Genomic DNA, 18,587 nt, shown 5'->3' on the forward strand with positions numbered 1-18,587 from the left:
ACCGGGGCGACCCCGGGGGCGATGCGGGAGGAGAGGGGAGAGCCCCGGGAGGGGCCGCACGGAGGAGCGGGGCCGCCCCAAGCGCGCGGGGAGGGGTCTGGGCTGCACGGGGGGAGGAAGAGGAGGAGGAGGAGGAGAAGGAGGAGGGGGAGAAGGAGGAGGAGGAGAGGGAAGAGGAAGGCGCGGGGGGGCCACCCTGGTGCCTGCGGGCGGGGCGCGGGGATCCCCTCCCAGGAGCGGGGGAAGGTGCTGAGTCCGGGGGAGGTGGCAGCAATCAGTGCCCCCGGAGCGGCGGCGGCGGCATAGTGCGGCCAGAGCGAATCCACGGCTCTGTCCGGCAGCAGCCCCCCCGCTCGGGCCCGTCCCGGCTCTGCCCGACCTCTGCAGTCACCGCCGCCGGCCTCGGGTGGCTGATAGCGGAACCGGGCTGAGCAGCTTTCCCGTTTCGTTAAATAAAGCCCTGATTTCTGCCTAATTTTCCACTGCCTTGGACACAGTGGCTGGTAACATTCGTCCCCACGCATTTTTTTGTGGCCTAAAAGGCCGGGGCATGGGAAGTGACGGGCAATGCCTGGTAATGTGAGGATGCTGCTCTTATACGAGGAGGCTCGGAAATGGGGTGATGATGGACTGCCCCGTCAATGTGCCAGTGGTGCCCGCCCAGAGCTGAACATGGCTCCACCAGCACAAAATCACACGAAAATTTCTGCTCTCCTGGGTGAGTTATGGCCTAAAAGTCTTGCTAAGGGCCCAGCTCCAGCAAAATAACCTAAATACAATCTTATTTATACATTTATAAATATTTATGTTTATATATATAAAGCGTCTATCACCTTTTTTATAAACATTCTTTGGAAGCACTCTGATGGAAGAGGTAACCAATCTGTAGACCCCAAAAGGCTGGCACCCTGCTGACATGCACAGGTCACAGCAGGACAGCAGGCGGCTGCATGGGGCGAGCAGTTGTAGGGCATCTCAGAGAGCAGTGCATGGGGACAGGCAGCTGCAGGACATGGAGGGGTGCATGGAGCAGAAGGAAGGACAGGGAGAGCAAAGCAACACACAAATATAAACACCTCTCCCCTGCCTCTGCCATACCCCTGCCCACCCACGTTCCCCAGGCTGCAGCCTAAGAACAGCATCCGCAGCCCCCAGCTCTCCCTGCAGCCCCCCAGCTCTGGGTGACCCCCTACAAGGGTGCTTTTCCTCTCCCCACCCTCCACTTTCAAATCCAGGACATTTGGGTTTCCAGCACAAAACACCACCTAATCTGCCCTCTAATCCCACAGGCTGGCACTGCACGGCTGTGTGGGGACATGAGCTGCTGTGGGGCTCCTGGGCTGGGGGCTGCCACCATGCGAGGACATAACTGTGGCTTCTCCATGAAGGCCTCTTTGTACCCACAGACCTCTGCAGTGAAGCTCTCCTATCCACAGCCCCTGGGACGCCAGGATCCCTGCAGCTGTGCCAGGATCCAGGCACCAGAGCTGTGCACACCTCCTGCCCCTCTGAGCCACACTGCAGCAGCAGCAGCCTCAGACAACTTCGTATCCCTGCAGCTCCCTCCAGGCTCTTGCCAAGCCTACTTGGTCCTTGCAGAACAGAAATCCGTGCAGTGAACCATCTGCATCCCTGCCCTATGCACGCAGGGCTGCAATCAGCACCCTGCACTCAGGGAGCTGTGGGTATGGGGGTACACGGGACCCCCCACACACAGCCCTTGGATGCAGCAGTGCTGCAGGAGGGTGGCACATTGCAGCGAGAACTGGCAGCATGGGAGGCTCCAGGCACTGGATGAGAGGGAGGAAGGGAGAGATGAAAGGCTTTGGGAAGAGCTCGGCACAGGAAGCGAGCGCTGCTCTCTTCCCTCCCAGCCATCAGGGAGTCAGTGGCAGCTGCTGCTGCTGAAAGCAGCCACGGAGATGGGGAGCAGGCACTGGGGGATGCTGACAGGCCACCTCTGTACTGAGGCACACTGAGGCATGGAAATCCCAGAGCAGTCCTCACCCTGCTGCCTCTGCCCCCAGCATCACTCACACTGTGCTGGGTGATGTACTGTAGGGAACGGACGGCCACCCTTAGAGCCTGCACGAAGGACATTGGTGTCTCCAGGAGCCCAGCGGCACTGTGGAGTAGCAGCTGCCCCCACCCTGCCCTCTGCACCCTCCCTACCTGCAGTAGGAGATGCTGCAGCCAAACTCACAAGCACCAGCTCCAGCTCCAGCTCCAGCCCCAGCCCCAGCCCCCAAGCAGCTGAGACCTCCCCAGGAGTAGGGTCCACCCCAAGCTGGGCAGGGCTGATCCATGCCACCTTCTCAGTCCCATTTCCTCTACACCTGCAGGGAGGGGGCACAGTTGCAGCCCCTCCATCACTCAGCAACATCTACGAAAATACTTTATTGGGAAGTTGGGCACACTGGGGCTCTTTGTGCAGTACAAAACAAACCACAACCATGCCTTGAACAGAAGAGTGCTGCAGACCAGCAAATAGACCATACCCATGGCCCCCACTGCCCAGCCCTGGGGGAGACACAGCCCCTAGGGTGCTTTGGGCTGGGCGTTGAGGCGGATGATGGCACGGTAGTCCCGGACCAGGTCCCGCAGAGGGTCCAGGTAGGGGTTGACATTCTCCTCCATCCACTCCTCCACCGTGTCAGGGAAGTAGATGCTCTCCAGGCGGGCACGCAGGTCCCGGACAAAGCTCTCCCAGTCCTCATGGAGCCTGGAGGTGGGGAGAGCAGAGTGAGAACAAGCCCTACAGACAAACTGGGACCCTCTCCCAGCCCCATGTAGGGTGGTTGGAGGTGCTCCCAGCCCCCCCCACATACTTGAGCACCTTGCTGCCAAAGCTCTCCATGTTGCGAGGGTTGCCAAACTGGTGTTTGCGGTGGTAGGGGCTGAACCAGCCCTTGATGGCACTGGGAAGGCACAAGGGGACAGGAATGCAAGGGGCATGGGGCCACCCCAGACCCCGTGGGCTCCCTCTGCTGCAGGGACGCTCACAGCCAGAGTCTTCCCCTGCATTACCTCTCCTCCTCCAACATTTTGGTGATGCTCTCCTTCAGGTGTCTGTTCACCTGCTCTACCATGTGATAGATTTCTGCCCCGGGGAACACTCCCCTTCCCTCACTGCAGGGAAAGCAGGGAAGAGAAGGGAGAGCCCAGGCTGGGTGGTGAACCCAGCACCCGATCCCTCCATGCACCCCTCCTGCCTGGCCACGCACCACATGCTCTGCTCCAGCTGCATGCTCTGGAAGCCCAGCACCTCCAGCACCTTCCTCCGTGTCTCTTCCGTGAATCCCCCTGGGGAGGGCCATGCCAAAACAGAGGGGTGAAGCCCCCAAGGATGCTGCAGTGCGGGAAGAGGGGGAAGAGGGAGCTCACCGTTCACCAGGGTCTGGAGGCATATGGCCAGGGAGGGGATGCTGACAGGAAGCAGCTCGCATAGCACTGAGTAGTGGTCATACCTGTGGGATGGGGATGCAGTGCCAGGGCCTTGCATGGGGTCACAGTAGGGGATGGCATGCACGTACCACAGCCCTCACCTCTGCCATCCGGTGAGGACAATGCCCTGGAAGCGCAGCGGGGCGAAGCGCGGCATGGCTTCACGCATCCGCAGCCAGCTGAGCTGGTTCTTCAGGTGGGAGCTGAGGGGTGGCCAGTTCTGCGTCGGGCCCGTGGTGCCCTTGAAGGCGCTGGCAAACCACACAGCCTCGAAGCCGCTCTCCACGTACTTGGCAATGAACTGACCTGCAGCAGCGGGGAGCAGGGCGGTGGGCGCAGCTCGGACAAGGACAGGCCACGGCGGCAGTGCCACCAGCCCCAGGACTGTCCCCTCGTGGTGAGCAGCGCTGGGGTCCTGGCATGGCACCTTACCAATCTGCTCGGTGTCAAAGTCAGGTGCGTAGAACCACACCACGGGTGAGACATGTTTTGCTATCCCGGACTCTGTAGGGCAGGAATGGGAACGTGAACACTGAGCACCTGGAGCTTCTCGTGCCCCCACCACGATGCCCAGACAGTGCCAAGTCCCCATCCCCATCCCCTCACCCTGCAGGGCTCCCACGCTGATCTTCCTCAGCATGTCGTCCCACATGAGCACCCGCAGTCCCCGGTACTGCGTGGAGATGAAGTCCAGGACCTCCTTGATGTGGTTCAGGTACATGGTCCCCGTGTCGCCCTTGTTGCGGCTCATCCAGTTCCTGGAGTCCTTGCCCTCCCCGAGGTGGAAGACCTGCATTTGGGGCTGGGGATGCTCAGCACGCCTGCCACCAGGCGATGGCCGGGTCCCACAGAACCCCCTGCCCACCTCATCTGCACCAATGTGGATCCAGGAGGAGCGCCTGTGCTTCTCCATCACCTGTGATAGGATGACCTTGAGCAACGCCAGGGTGTCCGGGACATGAGGGTTGAAGCTGTTGGGGAAGCGCTCCACCTCCCGCAGGTGCTGGTACTTGGCATGTTTGAGGATGAACTGCATGAGGAGGAAAACCACCATGGGGGGGAGGAGGGACCAGGACCGGGGCTCCACTCCCAAGACAGGCACTGGGGACTCAGGAGATGGCCCCATTCCACTTTGTGCAGTGGCTGCCCCAATCCTGGAGGTTTCTCCACCACTCAGGGTTCCCATCCCACCCCTCAGCACCCCCCTCCCCCCCACCACAAGCACTCCTGGCCCCTACCTCCACATGCCCGAAGGTCTGCACCAGGGGAACCACCTCCAGCTTGTGGAGCTCCGCCAGCTGCTGGATCCACTCAATGTCCTCCTCACTGGGGAGGGCAGGGACAGCCTCAGTGGGGGCAAGAGTGTATGGGGACATTCCCTCCTCCTCCTGCAGCACACTGCCCTGCCCCAGCTGCCCTGCTCCACCCCTCACCTCCTGGCCATCCCACACCTGAACTAAAGACCCAAATATTGACACTGTGCAGCAGGAAATTGGCCTGAATGCAGCTCCGGCACGGTTATCTTGGGCACAGCCCAGGCAAATCACACCCAGTGCTGGCACCAGAGGTGCTGCCATCCCTCAGCCAGTAAAGCACCAGGCCCACTCACCTGTAAGCGTAGGGGGACTTGAGGACCTCCAGCTCCCCCTTGAAGGGGAACATATCCTCGTACTCGATCAGGATCCCATTGGCTCCCAGCCGGGACAGGAGTGGGAACAGCTGTGGGACAGCTGGGTGAGCTCAGCCAGTGGGCACAGCCTGCTTTGTCTGTCCCCAGGGCTGCCCAGTCTCCAGACACCCTCACCTGCTCCAGGTAGGAGACCCTGGGAGCAGCTCCCTTCAGGTCCAGGTGAATGAGCCTCATCTCGGTGGCACTGAGGTCCTTGGGGAACTGCTGCTTAGGTCCCTGCCTTGGGGCCGTGATCTTTGCGGGGTGGACTTCCACAGCCTGGCTTTGGGGGCCGGAGTCCCCCACATCCCCCCAGAACACACTGTCCTTGCTGATGTGCTTGTGCAGCTGCAGGGTTAAGCTGCGTGGGGCAGAGTGGAGCTGGGGGGGGCACAGAGGCATACCCCCAGCACCAAGCCCCCACAGGACCCTGACACCCCTTTGTGTCCCACTCCTGCTCGCACCTCACCTGTCACGGAAGAGGAACTTGATGCCGGCCAAGGCCACGAGGAGCAGCACGGCAATGCGCAGCAGGTTCAGCTTGTGGCTCCTCTGGAAGGCCATCGCTGTGGGCACACACGAGTGGTCTGCCCATGCCACAGCACCCAGGCTGGGCAGCCACAGAGAGAACCTAAGCACAGGGCACGTAGAGAAAAGGGACACAGGGACACCCCTCCCGCCACCCTGGTCCCCATCAGGGCCACGTTCAGGGCCATTCCGTGTCCCTCCTACCTTGTATGTCCCAGCGCCTTTGTACTGCCTGTGAGCACAGCCTCCTCACACTCCGCCAATGCAAACAAGGCGGCAGCTGTGAGGCAGGTTCTGTTACCACGTGCTCCTGTGTTACCTCTGAGGGTGGTGGGATCAGGGCTGCATCACGGGGCAGCTGTGCCAGGTGGCATCACGGGGCGGGCATGGCACCTCCAGGACCTGTGCTCAGCCTCTGTGAGAGGCAGAAGCACAATACCCTCAGGTCCGAGCCCAGAAGGAGGAGCGGTGCTTTCCCCAGGGAAGGCAGAGGGCTGACAGTGAGACTGGCCTGTGCTGTCCTGGGTCTGCAGGATGCACTGTGGAGTGGGAGAGATACATTGGATTAAACCAATGTTTGATACCTCGTGGGACACGTAGGACATGCAAGGTACAGGGAAGAGCTCCTTCCAATGAGCTGCCACCATTAAGATTCATAGAAATGCATCTGGTGTCTTTCTGCCCCCTATCCCCAGACCACCTGGAAGAACTCCTGAGATGGTGATCCACCAAACCCCACAAAAATGAGCCCAAACCAAAGATAGCCTTTGCAGTGCAGGAAATTTCCGGTTCCCCTTCCCCAGTCCCCCTCTGTGTTCACAGCAAGGGACGGTGCAGTGCTTGGACCCCCTGCACAGTGCTTGGACCCCATGGTGCTACATCCTCACTCCAGAGGATGCTGCCAGCTCTGACACAGATCCGCAGCAGTTCCCATACAGCTGGCACTGCAGGAACCGCACTGGGACCTACATACACCTGCAGATCCAATGCACTTCCTTGGGGAAGCACTGCAGGGGAAGCAGAGCACACCCTGCGCTCCTGTTCCTACAGTGTGGGTGCATAACCACCAGAGCCCCCAGCAGCGGGGCAGCTGTGAGCTGCTCTTTCTAGGGTTAAATTCAGCACTGTCTGGATTTGGAAACTGAAAAAAAAAAAAAAAAAATTTTTTTTTGGTCGCTGCTGGTGCAGAGCTGCTCAGCTGACTGCAAGGGTTTTGTTTGTGTTGCCAGAGCAGTGGCACCAGGGGAGAGCTGCTGCAAGCCGCCCAGTGCCGCGGGCTCTGAATTAGCCCTTTTCTAGATGCAACCCTAATCCCTGCCGACACCTCCTGCACAGCACAGCACAGCGCAGGGCAGCGCTGCACCCGGACTCAGCGCGTCGTCCCGCAGGGCAGCACGGGGCGCGCTGTGCCCAGAGCACGAGGCCCCGGCGCGGGGCAGGGCAGGGCAGCAACGTGCGGGTGTGCGCTGAGCATCCGTGCCCATCGCCGCAGGTTGCGCCCTACTCTCGTGTGACGAGGCGTGCGTGCCGTGGATGCGCTTTGTGCCGCTCCTTGCGTGCTGCGGGGGACATCGGCGGCACTCGCTCCGTGCCATCCCATCCCTGCATCATTTCCATCCCGCCTGGCTACGGATGCTCCCGGAGCGATGTGTCAGCCCTCATGGGGGGAGCAGGGCGGGTGCGGGAGGGCACGGGGCTCCGCGACCCCCGGGTATGGGGAGCTCAGCATCCCCTGGCCGCAGGAAGGCCGTTAATAGACTAAAGCGCTAATTGCACTGCCACGGCAACACAGCGCCTGATCAGAGCGGGGATAAATATTTGGACAGACGCTGTCAGCTCGCCAAGACTGGGCGTTTTTAATACACGTTATCTAACTTGAATAGAGCGCAGGTTGCCCGGATCAGACCCTGCTGGTGCCGGGCTGCAGCACCGATGGCAGCCGCGGCTCCCGCCCATGGCTGCGGGCACCTCGGGGCCGTGTGCCGGCTGCCGCGTCCCGCTCACCCGCAGCGCCCGGCCCCGCTCCCCGCTTACCTCCCGGAGCCGCGCAGCGCCGTGCCCGGCCGTCCCGCCGCCGTTGCCATGCGGAGCCCACGCTGCCGCAGCGCGGCGGTGCGTGCGGGGGCGGCCGCGCCGTGCCCAGCCCACACCCCCGCTCCCGGAGCATCCCCGCGCCTCAGCCCCGGTACCGCCGCGCCCGGCCTCGCTCCCCCCGAATCCCGCGGCGCCGGGACAGGGCTGCAACCCCGGCCCGGGGAACGGCTGCACCTCCCGGTACGGTACCCACGTGACATCCTCGGTACCCACCGGGCAGCCTTAGCCCCCGGAGCCCGCCCCTTACCGGTAGGTGCGGTACCGGGCGGGCACCCCCCGGGCGCGGTCACGGCCGCGGTCACGGCCGCAGGTACGAGCACTGCCCCACGGCCGCCGCTCTTAAAGGGCCCGACAGCACCGCTGCACCGGCACGGCGGGACGCGACTCCGCGCTGGCTCGGCTCCCCGCCGACCCTGAGCCGTGTGCCCCGTGTGTGCCCCGCGTGTGCCTCGCGTGCCCCCACCCCGTGTCCCGCTGCCCCTCGCCCCCGTCCAGCCGCCCGCCGCCCTCCGCCCTCCACGCTGCGCTTGCCGCGGTGCGGCCTTTTCCGGCACAGCGCCCCCTGGCGGCGGCGTTGGGAACGTAACTCCCTCTCTGCTGTCTATACCCCACAGTTCCGCCTCGCTCCCCCCGCGCCCTGCGCACATCACTCACCGCTCTGCTCTCTGCGCATGCTCCTTTTTACGTCACCGACCCCCGCGCCTGCGCGCTGAGGAGAAGCACCGCGCACTTGCGCAGAGCGGCCGCCGGCAGCGTGGCGCATGCGCAGAGCCTCCCGTGCCCTCCGCGCCGGTCGCCACCGGGCCGGACCCGCTCTGAGCGGGTCCCCGCGGCGCCGCCGCCGCCATGAACGCGGCACAGGGCACGGTGGGCAGCGACCCCGTCATCCTGGCCACCGCCGGGTACGACCACACCGTGCGCTTCTGGCAGGCGCACAGCGGCATCTGCACCCGCACCGTGCAGCACCAGGACTCCGTATCCTGCCCCGGGCCCGGCGTGAGGGGAAGCCTGCGTGTGGTGGGGGGGTGGTGGGGGTCCAGTATGAGCGGGTCCGGTGTGACTGAGGGTTACGGTGTGACGGCGGGGGGGTCCTGGTGCGGTGAAGAAGGGGGTCCCGCCTTGAGGGAGGGGCCCGGTTTGGGTGGCCGTGGTGCGGCGGGGGATGCCGGTGTGCTGGGTTGTTTCGGTGTGCTGGGGTCCCGGTGGAGGATCGCGGCGTGGTGGGAGAGGGGGTGCGAGTGCGACCAGGGAGTCCTAGCGTGGGGGTCCTGCTACTGCCCTTAGCGCCTCTGGCAGCAGGTGAACGCCCTGGAGATCACGCCCGACCGCAGCATGATTGCGGCCGCAGGTGAGCCCCGGGGTGCTGGGGGCCACTGGGTCCCCCCGGCACCGCTGAGCCCTGTTCGCCGCTGCAGGCTACCAGCACATCCGCATGTACGACCTCAACTCCAACAACCCCAACCCCGTCATCAACTACGATGGTGTGAGCAAGAACATCACCTCCGTGGGCTTCCACGAGGATGGGCGCTGGATGTACACGGGCGGGGAGGACTGCATGGCACGGATATGGGACCTCAGGTGAGCGCAGGGCCTGCTGGAGGGGGAATGTTCCTCTGCAGGCTCAAATGGGCTCAATCTGCTTCTTTTTGTTGCAGGTCTCGTAACCTGCAGTGCCAGCGAATCTTCCAAGTGAATGCTCCCATTAACTGTGTCTGCCTGCACCCCAACCAGGTACGCTTTTTGTCGCTGTCCTTCTTGGAAAAGGTGATGTTCACTCAAATGCTTGGCAGCCTGGAGCACTGCTGAGCTCATGGGAAGGCTGATGGTCCTGGTGGCACGGACCCCTCAGCTCTTGGTGGCTTTGCAGGATTGGCAGCAGCAGCTCCGGCGGTGCATCCAGCTGCTCCCTTGCAGAGCAGCTGCTGCATGACCAGGCTTGGTGCAGGCATAGTATGTTCCTGCCCCTGCCATTGCTGCTCCTTGTCAGGGAGCAAACGTCCCTGAGCAGGGCTGGCAGCCAGCACATGTCCCAGGCTTGTGTCTCACTCGTTCAGCACCTGCAGTAGGCATTAGCACACGTGCTGCGGCCGTGGGACTTTGCTGAGCTTGTTTGTGCTAATTATCTGCTGGCTGTTGGACAGAGGCAGCACAGTGCTTCTCATCCCACCCTTTTGGGACCATCCCGTGAATAAAACCAGGCGTGATGGGAGGGCAGCTGGTGGCACGAGGTGGGCTAGTGCTGCCAGCATAAAAAAAGTAGAGGCCTGTGGCCCCAGTTAGGTCTGTGATGTCTTCAGGGTTTGCTGGAGATCCACCAGTCAGTTCAAATGCTGTCAGAGAGGTTGCTCGGGCTAAGGAAATGAAGCTAATGGCAAACGTGATGCATTAGTGGGGATGGTAGTGAAAATCAATGCGTATCATTGCAGTGTTAATAACGCATCACGTCCATTTTGTATCCATGGTGCTGCAGGGTGGGAGCTGCAGACAAAACAGCATAAGGTTGGTTTGTCTCTGAGCAAACCTTCTTAAAAATGTGAATAATAGAAATGTTTCTTTGCTTTTGATTTTTATAAAAGCTCGATATTGCAAGTCCTGAGTTTTGGACTGAATGTGAGATCGGTCTTTTGGAACAGACTTCACCCAAATGTTGCTGCTGCAGCACCGTAGGACTCAGAGTGTGTTGCGTTAAAACAAATATTGTACATAGATCACGCATGCAAAATAGTCACTATTGCTGTGTTACTAAAGAAGCGATGGCTTGTGAGCAGGACAGTTAATTAGCCCAGAGGTGGCAGTATTTAATCAGATAGCTTCATCCTGTCTGTGCAATTCATGCTGTGGTGCTACTGATTCTCAGAGAGGGATTTCTCATGGCCTGGGTAAAGCCATGGCAGTGTTAGACTTGTATTTGCAGCTCCTGCTGAGAGTAGACTAAGGACTGAGGCATCCAGGAGACGCCTCTGTGCTATACAGTCAACTAAATATATCAAGGAGTGATTGTCTTCCTCAGAAGCAAGCCATTGGTCACAGGTACAGGATTAGCTGTACCTGATGACCTGATCTCCTCTAGGGATTCTGCTAAAATTATGGACGGTGTAAGTCTGTCGATAAAAGCCCTGGTTTTAATGGAGAGCTGCCAGCATTGTCTGCTGTTCTGAGCAGCAGGGATTGGAGCCAGAGCTGTTGCCCTTCAGCTGGCTCCTGTCCTTACCTTCCCAGAGCAGAGGAGGGAGAGAAAAACCCACTTAGGCTTGTGTTCTTCAGGTATCTGTATGCTATTGAGTGCTTCAGTTGTTTGCTGGCCAAACTACATCCTAATGCTCTCTTCTCAGACGTGCTGATAATCATTTGGCCTCTGCGGATGTTGTTTGGAGCAGTAGCTGAACAATAGTTCTGGAAATCAGGCACCTGCTGTCTGCAGTGGAGTTTTTAAAATTAGCAAACGCTTCTGTAAAATTAAACAGCCTTTTTGCAGAGTGCAAGGTGAGCCTGATGCCTGGCTTGCTGTCAGCATGCAGGGTGCTCAGCAGGCTGCCCAAGAGTGGGAACTCTGAAGCTATTTCCAGCAGCAAGGAGAGGCCCAGCTCTGCTAGGGAGTAGTCAGGCAGGAGAGGATCCCAATGACTTAAAGCAGAGCAGGGCTCTGGTGCTGGATGGGCGTGTTCTGGAACTCAGCTCCAAGGCTGCTGTTCAGGGGCATCTCCCCAGAGGGACACAGTCACTGTTTTCTTGCAGGCTGAGCTAATTGTGGGCGACCAGAGTGGGGCCATTCACATCTGGGACCTGAAAACAGACCACAATGAGCAGCTGATTCCAGAGCCTGAAGTCTCCGTGAACTCAGTGCACATTGACCCTGATGCCAGCTACATGGCAGCTGTCAACAGCTCGGTGAGCTTGGGCACGGGATGGGATTTAGGGTGCTGGATTGTCCTTGTGGGGCAGAGCAGCCAGTTTCCACACACTATGGAGTTTTGCTGTGCTGTGGTGGGATGTGGAGTCCAGGCTGCTTTTGGCTGAGAGCCACAAAGCCAGCCACAGACCTCCCATCTCCTCACAGGGAAACTGCTACGTGTGGAACCTGACGGGTGGCATCGGAGAGGAGGTAACCCAGCTGATCCCCAAGACCAAGATCCCAGCGCACAACCGCTACGCCCTGCAGTGCAAGTTCAGCCCCGACTCCACGTGAGTGTGCCCCTCCACCAGATCAGTTCAGCTTGAATCTTGTAAGGCAGATGATACGGGGTAAAGAAATCTGATTACTAAAAACACAGGGCTTCAGTTCATTATTGTTCCAGGCCTGCATTAATGAGACCTTTACATGCACAGCACGACTAATAAGATTACCTGTGCGTGTCTTATCCTTGCAGGCTCTTGGCTACCTGTTCTGCAGATCAGACATGTAAGATCTGGAGGACTTCGAACTTCTCTCTGATGACAGAGCTGAGCATTAAGAGCAATAACCCAGGGGAAACCTCTCGTGGCTGGATGTGGGACTGTGCCTTCTCCGGGGACTCACAGTACATTGTCACAGGTGAGACGCTGCTCAGCTGCCTGCAGGCTGGTGGGGCGATGCTGGTTGCTGACACAGGACCTAGCAGGTTCTCTAGGTGGAACACTGCCAAACGCTAGTGCACCCAGGTATGTAAGGAAAGAAAACTCCCCTGTTAGAGCCGCCAGCCTCACGCCCACTGCACTGTATGAAATCCCTTCAGCTTTCAGCCTGTGCTATAGTAGGAGGCAACAGATGCTCTGTTAAAACTGGAGAGATGATCCTCTTGTGCAGTTTATTTCACCTGGTAGAAATGCTGCTTGCAGTACTTGCAGCATGGTAGTCCTTTCAAAACATTTTATAATTCCACAGCAACTTCTCTCTCTATTACTCTCTCTATTACTGAGAGAGAATACAGAAATGCTAGGTTTCTTGCTCTGCACAGCTCCCTTGCCTATCATCATCAACACTCATAACTGTTGAATGAAGCAAGAGGACAACCTTTCTTCTCTTAAAAAAAAAAAAAAGAAAGCTTGAAGTGTAACACAGTCTCTCTCCCTCCTCTTTTCTCATTCCGTTCCAGCCTCTTCAGATAACTTGGCCAGACTGTGGTGTGTGGAGACTGGAGAGATCAAGAGGGAATACAGCGGGCACCAAAAAGCAGTCGTCTGCCTTGCTTTCAATGACAGCGTGTTGGGATAACGGTCGTATGGGAACAAAAGGACCTCTGCTTGTTTTCCCTTGTCCGAAAATGGCCAGCACCCTCTCTGGAGCCTGAGATGTGCTTGTAGCCATCCTCCCTGCCCTGGTGGAGAGGGCTCACTGGCAGAAACAGCTGCAGCTGCCTGGAGCAACACCAGGCTTCACCTCCAGGCAGATCGTTACTGAAACGTGTTTGGCCTCCCAGGGAGGCTGCTGGGACAAAAGGGATGGGAGGCACAGTGCCACCGAGGGGAGCTGGGCACAGAGCAGCTGCTGGAAACATCTCATCCCTGTGGCATCTGCTGTTGACAGCCTTGTGACATTTTTTTTTTTTCCTCAAGTGGAAAAAATCAGCCTAAATAATGGAATGGGCTGAACAGAGAGAGGAAAGGCAGCTGCTTGCTTGTTTTGCAACCCCTTTATTCAAATATGTATTTCACAAACTTTCTTGGAGAGCTGCTCTCTTATAAAACCACCACCCCCAGCAAGTTTTAACAACCCGGTGTAGAACAGGGCACATGGCCACAAAACACTAGCTACTCCACATGGTTCCTCTGTCTAGATCTACTGCCTACATACAAGATGCAGCCCTGGAGCACAGCTGCAAATAAAATGTCTGTACCAACAGCACTGAGCGGAGTTCTGTTACCTAAATTCTCCTGAAGAGCAGCATGAGATCAGCAGGAAGCTTTTAGGCAGTGTTGTAGATGTTACCTTCCTTGTTGAAATCAGAGGCGTTTCAGGAATACAGTTCAAGTATGTAGAGCAGTGAGAGGGCATCTGGGGCTGTGGTACTTAGTCAGGAAGGTAATAGAAGCAGATAGACACACAAATATTGCTTGGAAAACATATGTCAATGCAAAGGTAGATCAGCCGCTGCTTCCCTGGACCTGCCAAATGAGCAAGGACAGAAACATGGTGAGAGGAATGCTTTTGCAGCCCTGCAGCTATGAGTCTCTAGAGAGCCAAATGCGTGGAATGCCTCAGGGAATGACCTTTCTCATTAAAGCTGGAGTAAGGCCAGGGTGAGAGCTGCAGGCTGCCTCTAGGGAAAATGAAGGTGACAGGTGTTAAACCAACAGCAGCGCAGGGAGCCAGAGCCGTGCTGCTCAGGGTAGGGGCACGGAGCCACCAGGCAGCACTGCAGCTCATTGCAGGTTGTGGGTGTAAGCCAGCAGTTCAGCAATGGCTGAACAATGACCTGATTTTGAAGCAGAGGTCACTTGTCCCTGTCCTCGCCCTGGCTGCTCATCCCAGGACTTGCATTGACTCCTGTGCAGCACAGCCCTGCTCCTCTTAGAGGTCCTTAACCGAGCACGCTTTCCTCTTCTGCAAAGGGAGATGCAGCTTACCGTCTGCTCTCCGGACCCAGAAGATGGGTGTCTGCTCACAGAGGGCTTGGATGGCCTCCCCCACGCCCTTGGGGTCCACCTGTTCCCCTGCCACAATGCCCAGGAACTCCCTGTAGTACTTGGTCTGGTTATTCCGGAGTAGCGATGCATCACCCTGGAAGAAACAGCCTCGTTATTTCCCCTAAGACACTTTGCTGCTTCAGCCCCAGCCCTGCTCCTGCTTTCAATGCACCCAAAAAGTGCCTCACATGAAGTGAAAGCACTCATTAAGGAGCCCCAGTGTCTGGCAGCTTCTTTCTTCCCCTTCCATCCCTTTTGGAACCAAGAGCTGGCAGTTCCTGCATCCTCTGTCCCGGCTGGGTTGGGGCAGCCCTGGCCCAAGGAAAGGGAGCAGCTGGCAGGGGCACAAAGCAGGCATCTGGCTGCTTGAAACAGAAGCCGCCCCCTCCAAGCATCCATTAGCAGTTTGCTCAGAGGGTCTGTGTACGTGATTGACTCCAACTTTCTTCCCTGCACACTGCTAACAAAACCCCTTTGTTTCCTTTTCCCCAGAATTTTGAGCAGGTAACAGAATACAGTGGGACTGGGTTCAGTGAAAGCTCTGCTATTCATGTCTGTGGGACATAGCCCCTTTCCCCAACCCGCAGCTCTGCCCTTTCTCACAGATGGGTTCTCAGCAACACTGGGAGCTGTCTGCATCCTTGCTCAGAGCCCTGTGGGAACCAAAGCATTGCCCAGAAGGCATTGTCCTTGGCAGGGAGGGCGGTCAGCATGCCAGGGCTCTGTGCAAGTCCCCACTTTGTCCGTGCACCCCATGCCGCCTATTGCTCACCCTCTGCTCGGCTGCACTCAGCATCACCTGTGCGGTCTCACGGTCCTCAGGGTCCATCGTGCGCAGGTAGCAGGCATGCTGCTCCACGGGTCTGTAGCACACGTAGCCCTGTGAGACAAATGGGCCTTACTACAGCAGGCAGTGCCTGCACCCATGGCTGCTCGGGAGCCTTATTTCCCTAACAAAGCAGCTACTGCTGCGGCTGTGCCTTGCTCAGTACATCCCGATCAGACTGCAGCTGCTTATCTCCAGTGTGATCCTGCAGCTCTGCACAGTGCTGGGGATGCAGAGGGGACAGCAGCAGGTTGTGTTTTCCTGCTTCGCACCCGGACCCCAGCAGCAGGACGCGACGCAGCACACTCACGTGCTGGCTGTCGTACAGCACGACGGCGCTGCGGTTACTCCGCGAGGTGATGTAGTAGGTGACAGTGCTCCTGGACACATCCACTGTGGCTGTCTGGTTCCTCGGCGCGTCCTGCTCCCCGTGCAGCGTGAGCCGGCCGAGCTGTGGTCCAGCCTGGCACAGAGCGAGGGCAGCTCGCCGTCAGCCACTCAGCGCCTGCACATGGCCTCTCCCCTCCTGCATCCCCACCCTGACCCCCTTTGCCACTCCGTGCTGCCTGGCAGAGTCCATTAGCAACTACGGCGACACGCTGGGAGCTGCGTGCTTAGCAAAATGCCAGCTTGGGTCTAGATTTACAAATGAAGCGCGGAAGTTCCTCTAATTTACGCAATGGTTTCTGGCAGCGATGCCGCAGGGTGAGCAGCAGCTGCTCAGCTCGCTGCCTGCAGTGCTCTGCATGCTGCCGGAGCTACCCGCCCTACAACGGGCACAGAGCAGGGCTGCGGGCAGGAGGAAGCTCTCTGCGCCAGGTGGGACCCTTACCTGGGCAGAGCTGTGGGAGAAGCCGAGAATCCCCCCGACACTGATGCCGACAGCTGCAAAAAACAAGGCGATGGACAAGATGATCCAGAATGTCCTGGATGGGTTTGTGAATTGCGCTGCAAGCCTCCTGCCCTGGGAGCCAAGGGAAACAGGGAAAGGAGTTAAAATTAATGCTGCTGCTGTTTTTCTTCTTCACCATAAAACGCGATTCCTGCTCACAAAAGAAATCACTGTGCAAACCGTTGGGGCTGCTTGAGCTCAGAACGGCAGTTTTGCAGCACAGCCCTGTGCCAAGGCTGCCTCCGGTCCCCAGGGACGCGCTTTGGGTCCCGCTGTGCAGTGTGCCACACTGCCACCGCCGACCCCCCCAGCAGCCAGGGACACACAGCACCCAAAAACCCTGCAGGAGGGTGGAGCAGGACACGTGCCCACAGGCAGCGTGAAGCAAAGCAAGCTGTTACTTGAAGCAAAACAGCTTGGCGGTCACGCTAGCACTTCCAGTGGCTCGATATAAAAATCACTTTAATTTTTATATTTAAACAATTACATTTAACTTAATGGCACACAAAATCGTTCTCACAAAGCAGAAAGAATGTGCTTTCAATAATCACAGCAGTGCTTTAAAAAAAGTATGTTTCAATACTCTGAAGAATAGAGAAATTCTGTCAGTTTGCAGGGTTAGATTTGCTGCTGGCACATACGTGGGCTCTGCACCCTCCACGTCTGCAACTGGTCATTCTCAGCACTGTGTAACTTCCAGATACGTTCCCCCAGGACAACAGCGAGCTGAAATCACGTTAGAGCTGTGCACAGCTGGAGACTCATCAACACAAATGCAATTGGGCCTCAAAGCCCACAGCAACGGAGACATTCTCAACAGCCAGTGGGTTTCCCCCAGGTGGGAAAGGAGCGAATGAGCACAGGGGCAGGCAGACAGTCAGCTCCCTGGGAAGAGGCGCAGTTCTGAACAAGCACTGAACGAGGACCCTCTGTGATCCTAAGGGAGCAGGGATACTCACTGCGGAGCTGGTGTCGCTGGGGCTGTTCCCACCCTCCATCCTCCACTTCAGATGAGGACCTTGCTCCTGCAGCTCTGCCTTCTGCTGATGCACAGACTGGGCATGATCTTGAGCTCCAAACGTGCTCGGGAAACCTAAGCACACACCTGCAAAATGTAAATGCGTGTTCCTTGCGGCCAAAGGAGTCCCCAGCCAGGTGCTCCTCAGCTCAGACCTGGAAGGAGGGTGAAACCTTAGAGCTGCAGCCAGGGGAGAGGAGGAGGGGAGGGGTAAGAGCCAGGGGTGCAGAGCGATACTGTCAGTGGTAGGGAAGCGCTCTTCCTGCTTACCTTGTGAGCCAGCTGGAGGCACGCAGGTGGAGTATAATTGAGGGCTTTGTGCAGGGCCTCCCTACTGGCAGTCCCCAATAGCGGGGCTGGGTGAGTCTCATTAAGAGATGAAATGAATAGAGAAAAGTGGCAGCCTGCCCTTGTCATCAGTGATTTCTACATTTCAGCATGAACTTTGTGCTGCCAGATCTCCATGGGCTGAAGCCAACTGTTTATCCTGCAGGCTGGTGCACTGCAAGCCTTGGCTGCACAGACGCATTTGTGTTCCACATACGGTTCTTCACTTGTCCAGATCCCAGGGAACAGATCTGAGCTGCAAAGTCACCATCACATGAGCTGCACTCACAAAAACACACTTCTGCGATGGGAAATACCCCACAGGGAAAAGAACTCCCAGCTCTGATCATTGTTTTCCTGGGCAATCCAGAAACTCCTGTGAGAGGATGGTAGTCTTCTGAGTTGCCAGCCAGGAATAACCAAGCCCATGGAGGGAAGGGAAATCCCAGAAGAATTCCTCCGCGTGGCATTGAATAGGATGACGCAGCTTTTGGACACTCTCCTCAAAAGCACGGCCCAGCACAGACCAGACTCAGCCAAGAGGACTTATCCCTGAGCTTCTCACCACTGCAGCAATAGCAATCCACTCTCCCCACTCGCAATCTTTCCGTGCTTCCTTCCGTGAGTCAAACCCTATTTGAGAAGAGCAGCACAATCCCCTAGCACGCTGCTTCTGGTGAGGTGCAATCCAACACTAGGTCAGCACGCCCCAGCCAGCCATCCCAGTCACTCAGCATCCCGTGCTGCTGGTGCTCTGATGCAAAGAGGAATGGTGCAGAAAGTCTGCCCACCAGTTCTGCTTCTGCAAGCAGAGATGTTACAGAAAACACACAGCAGTCCTCCCACTGCAGCCTGAGCAGCTTCTGCTGCAGCAAAGCTTAGCACCAGAGATTGCAACACAGAAACAGCACGTTCCCCATACTGAGACTTTCCGTGTCCGCAGAGCAGGCACTTTCTTACCACGGAGTAAGAAGTTTCTACCATGCCTAATCTAAGACACAGGAATGAAGCAGTATGTATAAAACATAGTGAAAACCTCAGTGCGAAGGCTATCACTCAGCTCTGTGCTGTGTGAACGCGATGCCACTATTCAAGCCAATGCTAAGAGCCCCACACAGCTCCAGGCACCCAAACAGAAGAAACACACCGCAGGGTTGGCTTTATTTGCCAATACTCCACATAAGGA

The 18,587-nt window shown here is 57.9% G+C and overlaps 3 protein-coding genes across 15 annotated transcripts; 1 reads left to right on the plus strand and 2 right to left on the minus strand.

The window, feature by feature from the left end:
- LOC110405627 (hexosaminidase D-like) lies at window positions 2,383-8,442 on the minus strand. 9 transcript variants are annotated; one of them, XM_021411069.1, is made up of 16 exons: window positions 7,676-7,976; window positions 6,153-6,180; window positions 5,961-6,056; window positions 5,583-5,679; window positions 5,249-5,474; window positions 5,054-5,163; window positions 4,683-4,770; window positions 4,310-4,474; window positions 4,051-4,234; window positions 3,877-3,948; window positions 3,546-3,750; window positions 3,385-3,467; window positions 3,225-3,303; window positions 3,028-3,129; window positions 2,829-2,918; window positions 2,539-2,722 (listed from the first exon to the last, which is right to left on the minus strand). In XM_021411069.1, exons 4-16 carry the CDS (start codon window positions 5,675-5,677, stop codon window positions 2,539-2,541), a joined length of 1,683 nt encoding a protein of 560 aa, XP_021266744.1. In that variant the 5' UTR covers window positions 5,678-5,679; window positions 5,961-6,056; window positions 6,153-6,180; window positions 7,676-7,976. The 9 variants fall into 9 exon arrangements, with proteins under 9 accessions (XP_021266743.1, XP_021266744.1, XP_021266740.1 ...); XM_021411065.1 differs by having other exon boundaries at window positions 5,846-6,180; XM_021411067.1 differs by having other exon boundaries at window positions 5,583-5,723; window positions 5,846-6,180.
- Window positions 8,452-13,556, plus strand: MLST8 (MTOR associated protein, LST8 homolog). 4 transcript variants are annotated; one of them, XM_021411074.1, is made up of 8 exons: window positions 8,454-8,710; window positions 9,035-9,083; window positions 9,151-9,313; window positions 9,391-9,466; window positions 11,471-11,623; window positions 11,793-11,917; window positions 12,103-12,266; window positions 12,808-13,556. In XM_021411074.1, exons 1-8 carry the CDS (start codon window positions 8,582-8,584, stop codon window positions 12,924-12,926), a joined length of 978 nt encoding a protein of 325 aa, XP_021266749.1. In that variant the 5' UTR covers window positions 8,454-8,581; the 3' UTR covers window positions 12,927-13,556. The 4 variants fall into 4 exon arrangements, with proteins under 4 accessions (XP_021266747.1, XP_021266749.1, XP_021266748.1 ...); XM_021411073.1 differs by having other exon boundaries at window positions 8,455-8,710; window positions 9,032-9,083; XM_021411072.1 differs by lacking the exon at window positions 9,035-9,083 and having other exon boundaries at window positions 8,452-8,731.
- Window positions 13,330-18,531, minus strand: BRICD5 (BRICHOS domain containing 5). Of its 2 annotated transcripts, none has more exons than XM_021411078.1 (7): window positions 17,345-18,531; window positions 17,016-17,161; window positions 15,997-16,049; window positions 15,475-15,627; window positions 15,111-15,218; window positions 14,279-14,432; window positions 13,330-13,816 (listed from the first exon to the last, which is right to left on the minus strand). In XM_021411078.1, the coding sequence occupies exons 1-7, from the start codon at window positions 17,443-17,445 to the stop codon at window positions 13,722-13,724; spliced, it is 810 nt and encodes a 269-aa protein (XP_021266753.1). In that variant the 5' UTR covers window positions 17,446-18,531; the 3' UTR covers window positions 13,330-13,721. The 2 variants fall into 2 exon arrangements, with proteins under 2 accessions (XP_021266753.1, XP_021266755.1); XM_021411080.1 differs by having other exon boundaries at window positions 15,997-16,128.

The sequence above is a fragment of the Numida meleagris genome, chromosome 13, assembly GCF_002078875.1.
Source record: "Numida meleagris isolate 19003 breed g44 Domestic line chromosome 13, NumMel1.0, whole genome shotgun sequence".
Classification (NCBI taxonomy): Eukaryota; Metazoa; Chordata; class Aves; order Galliformes; family Numididae; genus Numida; species Numida meleagris.

Coding starts and splice junctions, on each gene's coding strand:
- LOC110405627 (XM_021411068.1), bottom strand. CDS start 5,677: ATGGCCTTCCAGAGGAGCCACAAGCTGAACCTGCTGCGCATTGCCGTG. Junction 4,771..5,053: donor AAGTCCCCCTACGCTTACAG/GTGAGTGGGCCT, acceptor TGCCCTCCCCAG/TGAGGAGGACATTGAGTGGA. Junction 4,235..4,309: donor TCCACATTGGTGCAGATGAG/GTGGGCAGGGGG, acceptor CCCCAAATGCAG/GTCTTCCACCTCGGGGAGGG.
- MLST8 (XM_021411072.1), top strand. CDS start 8,497: ATGCGCAGAGCCTCCCGTGCCCTCCGCGCCGGTCGCCACCGGGCCGGA. Junction 8,732..9,150: donor TATCCTGCCCCGGGCCCGGC/GTGAGGGGAAGC, acceptor TCGCCGCTGCAG/GCTACCAGCACATCCGCATG. Junction 11,918..12,102: donor AAGTTCAGCCCCGACTCCAC/GTGAGTGTGCCC, acceptor TTATCCTTGCAG/GCTCTTGGCTACCTGTTCTG.
- BRICD5 (XM_021411078.1), bottom strand. CDS start 17,445: ATGAGACTCACCCAGCCCCGCTATTGGGGACTGCCAGTAGGGAGGCCC. Junction 17,162..17,344: donor GCCTCCAGCTGGCTCACAAG/GTAAGCAGGAAG, acceptor TACATTTTGCAG/GTGTGTGCTTAGGTTTCCCG. Junction 14,433..15,110: donor TGAGTGCAGCCGAGCAGAGG/GTGAGCAATAGG, acceptor TGTTTCTTCCAG/GGTGATGCATCGCTACTCCG.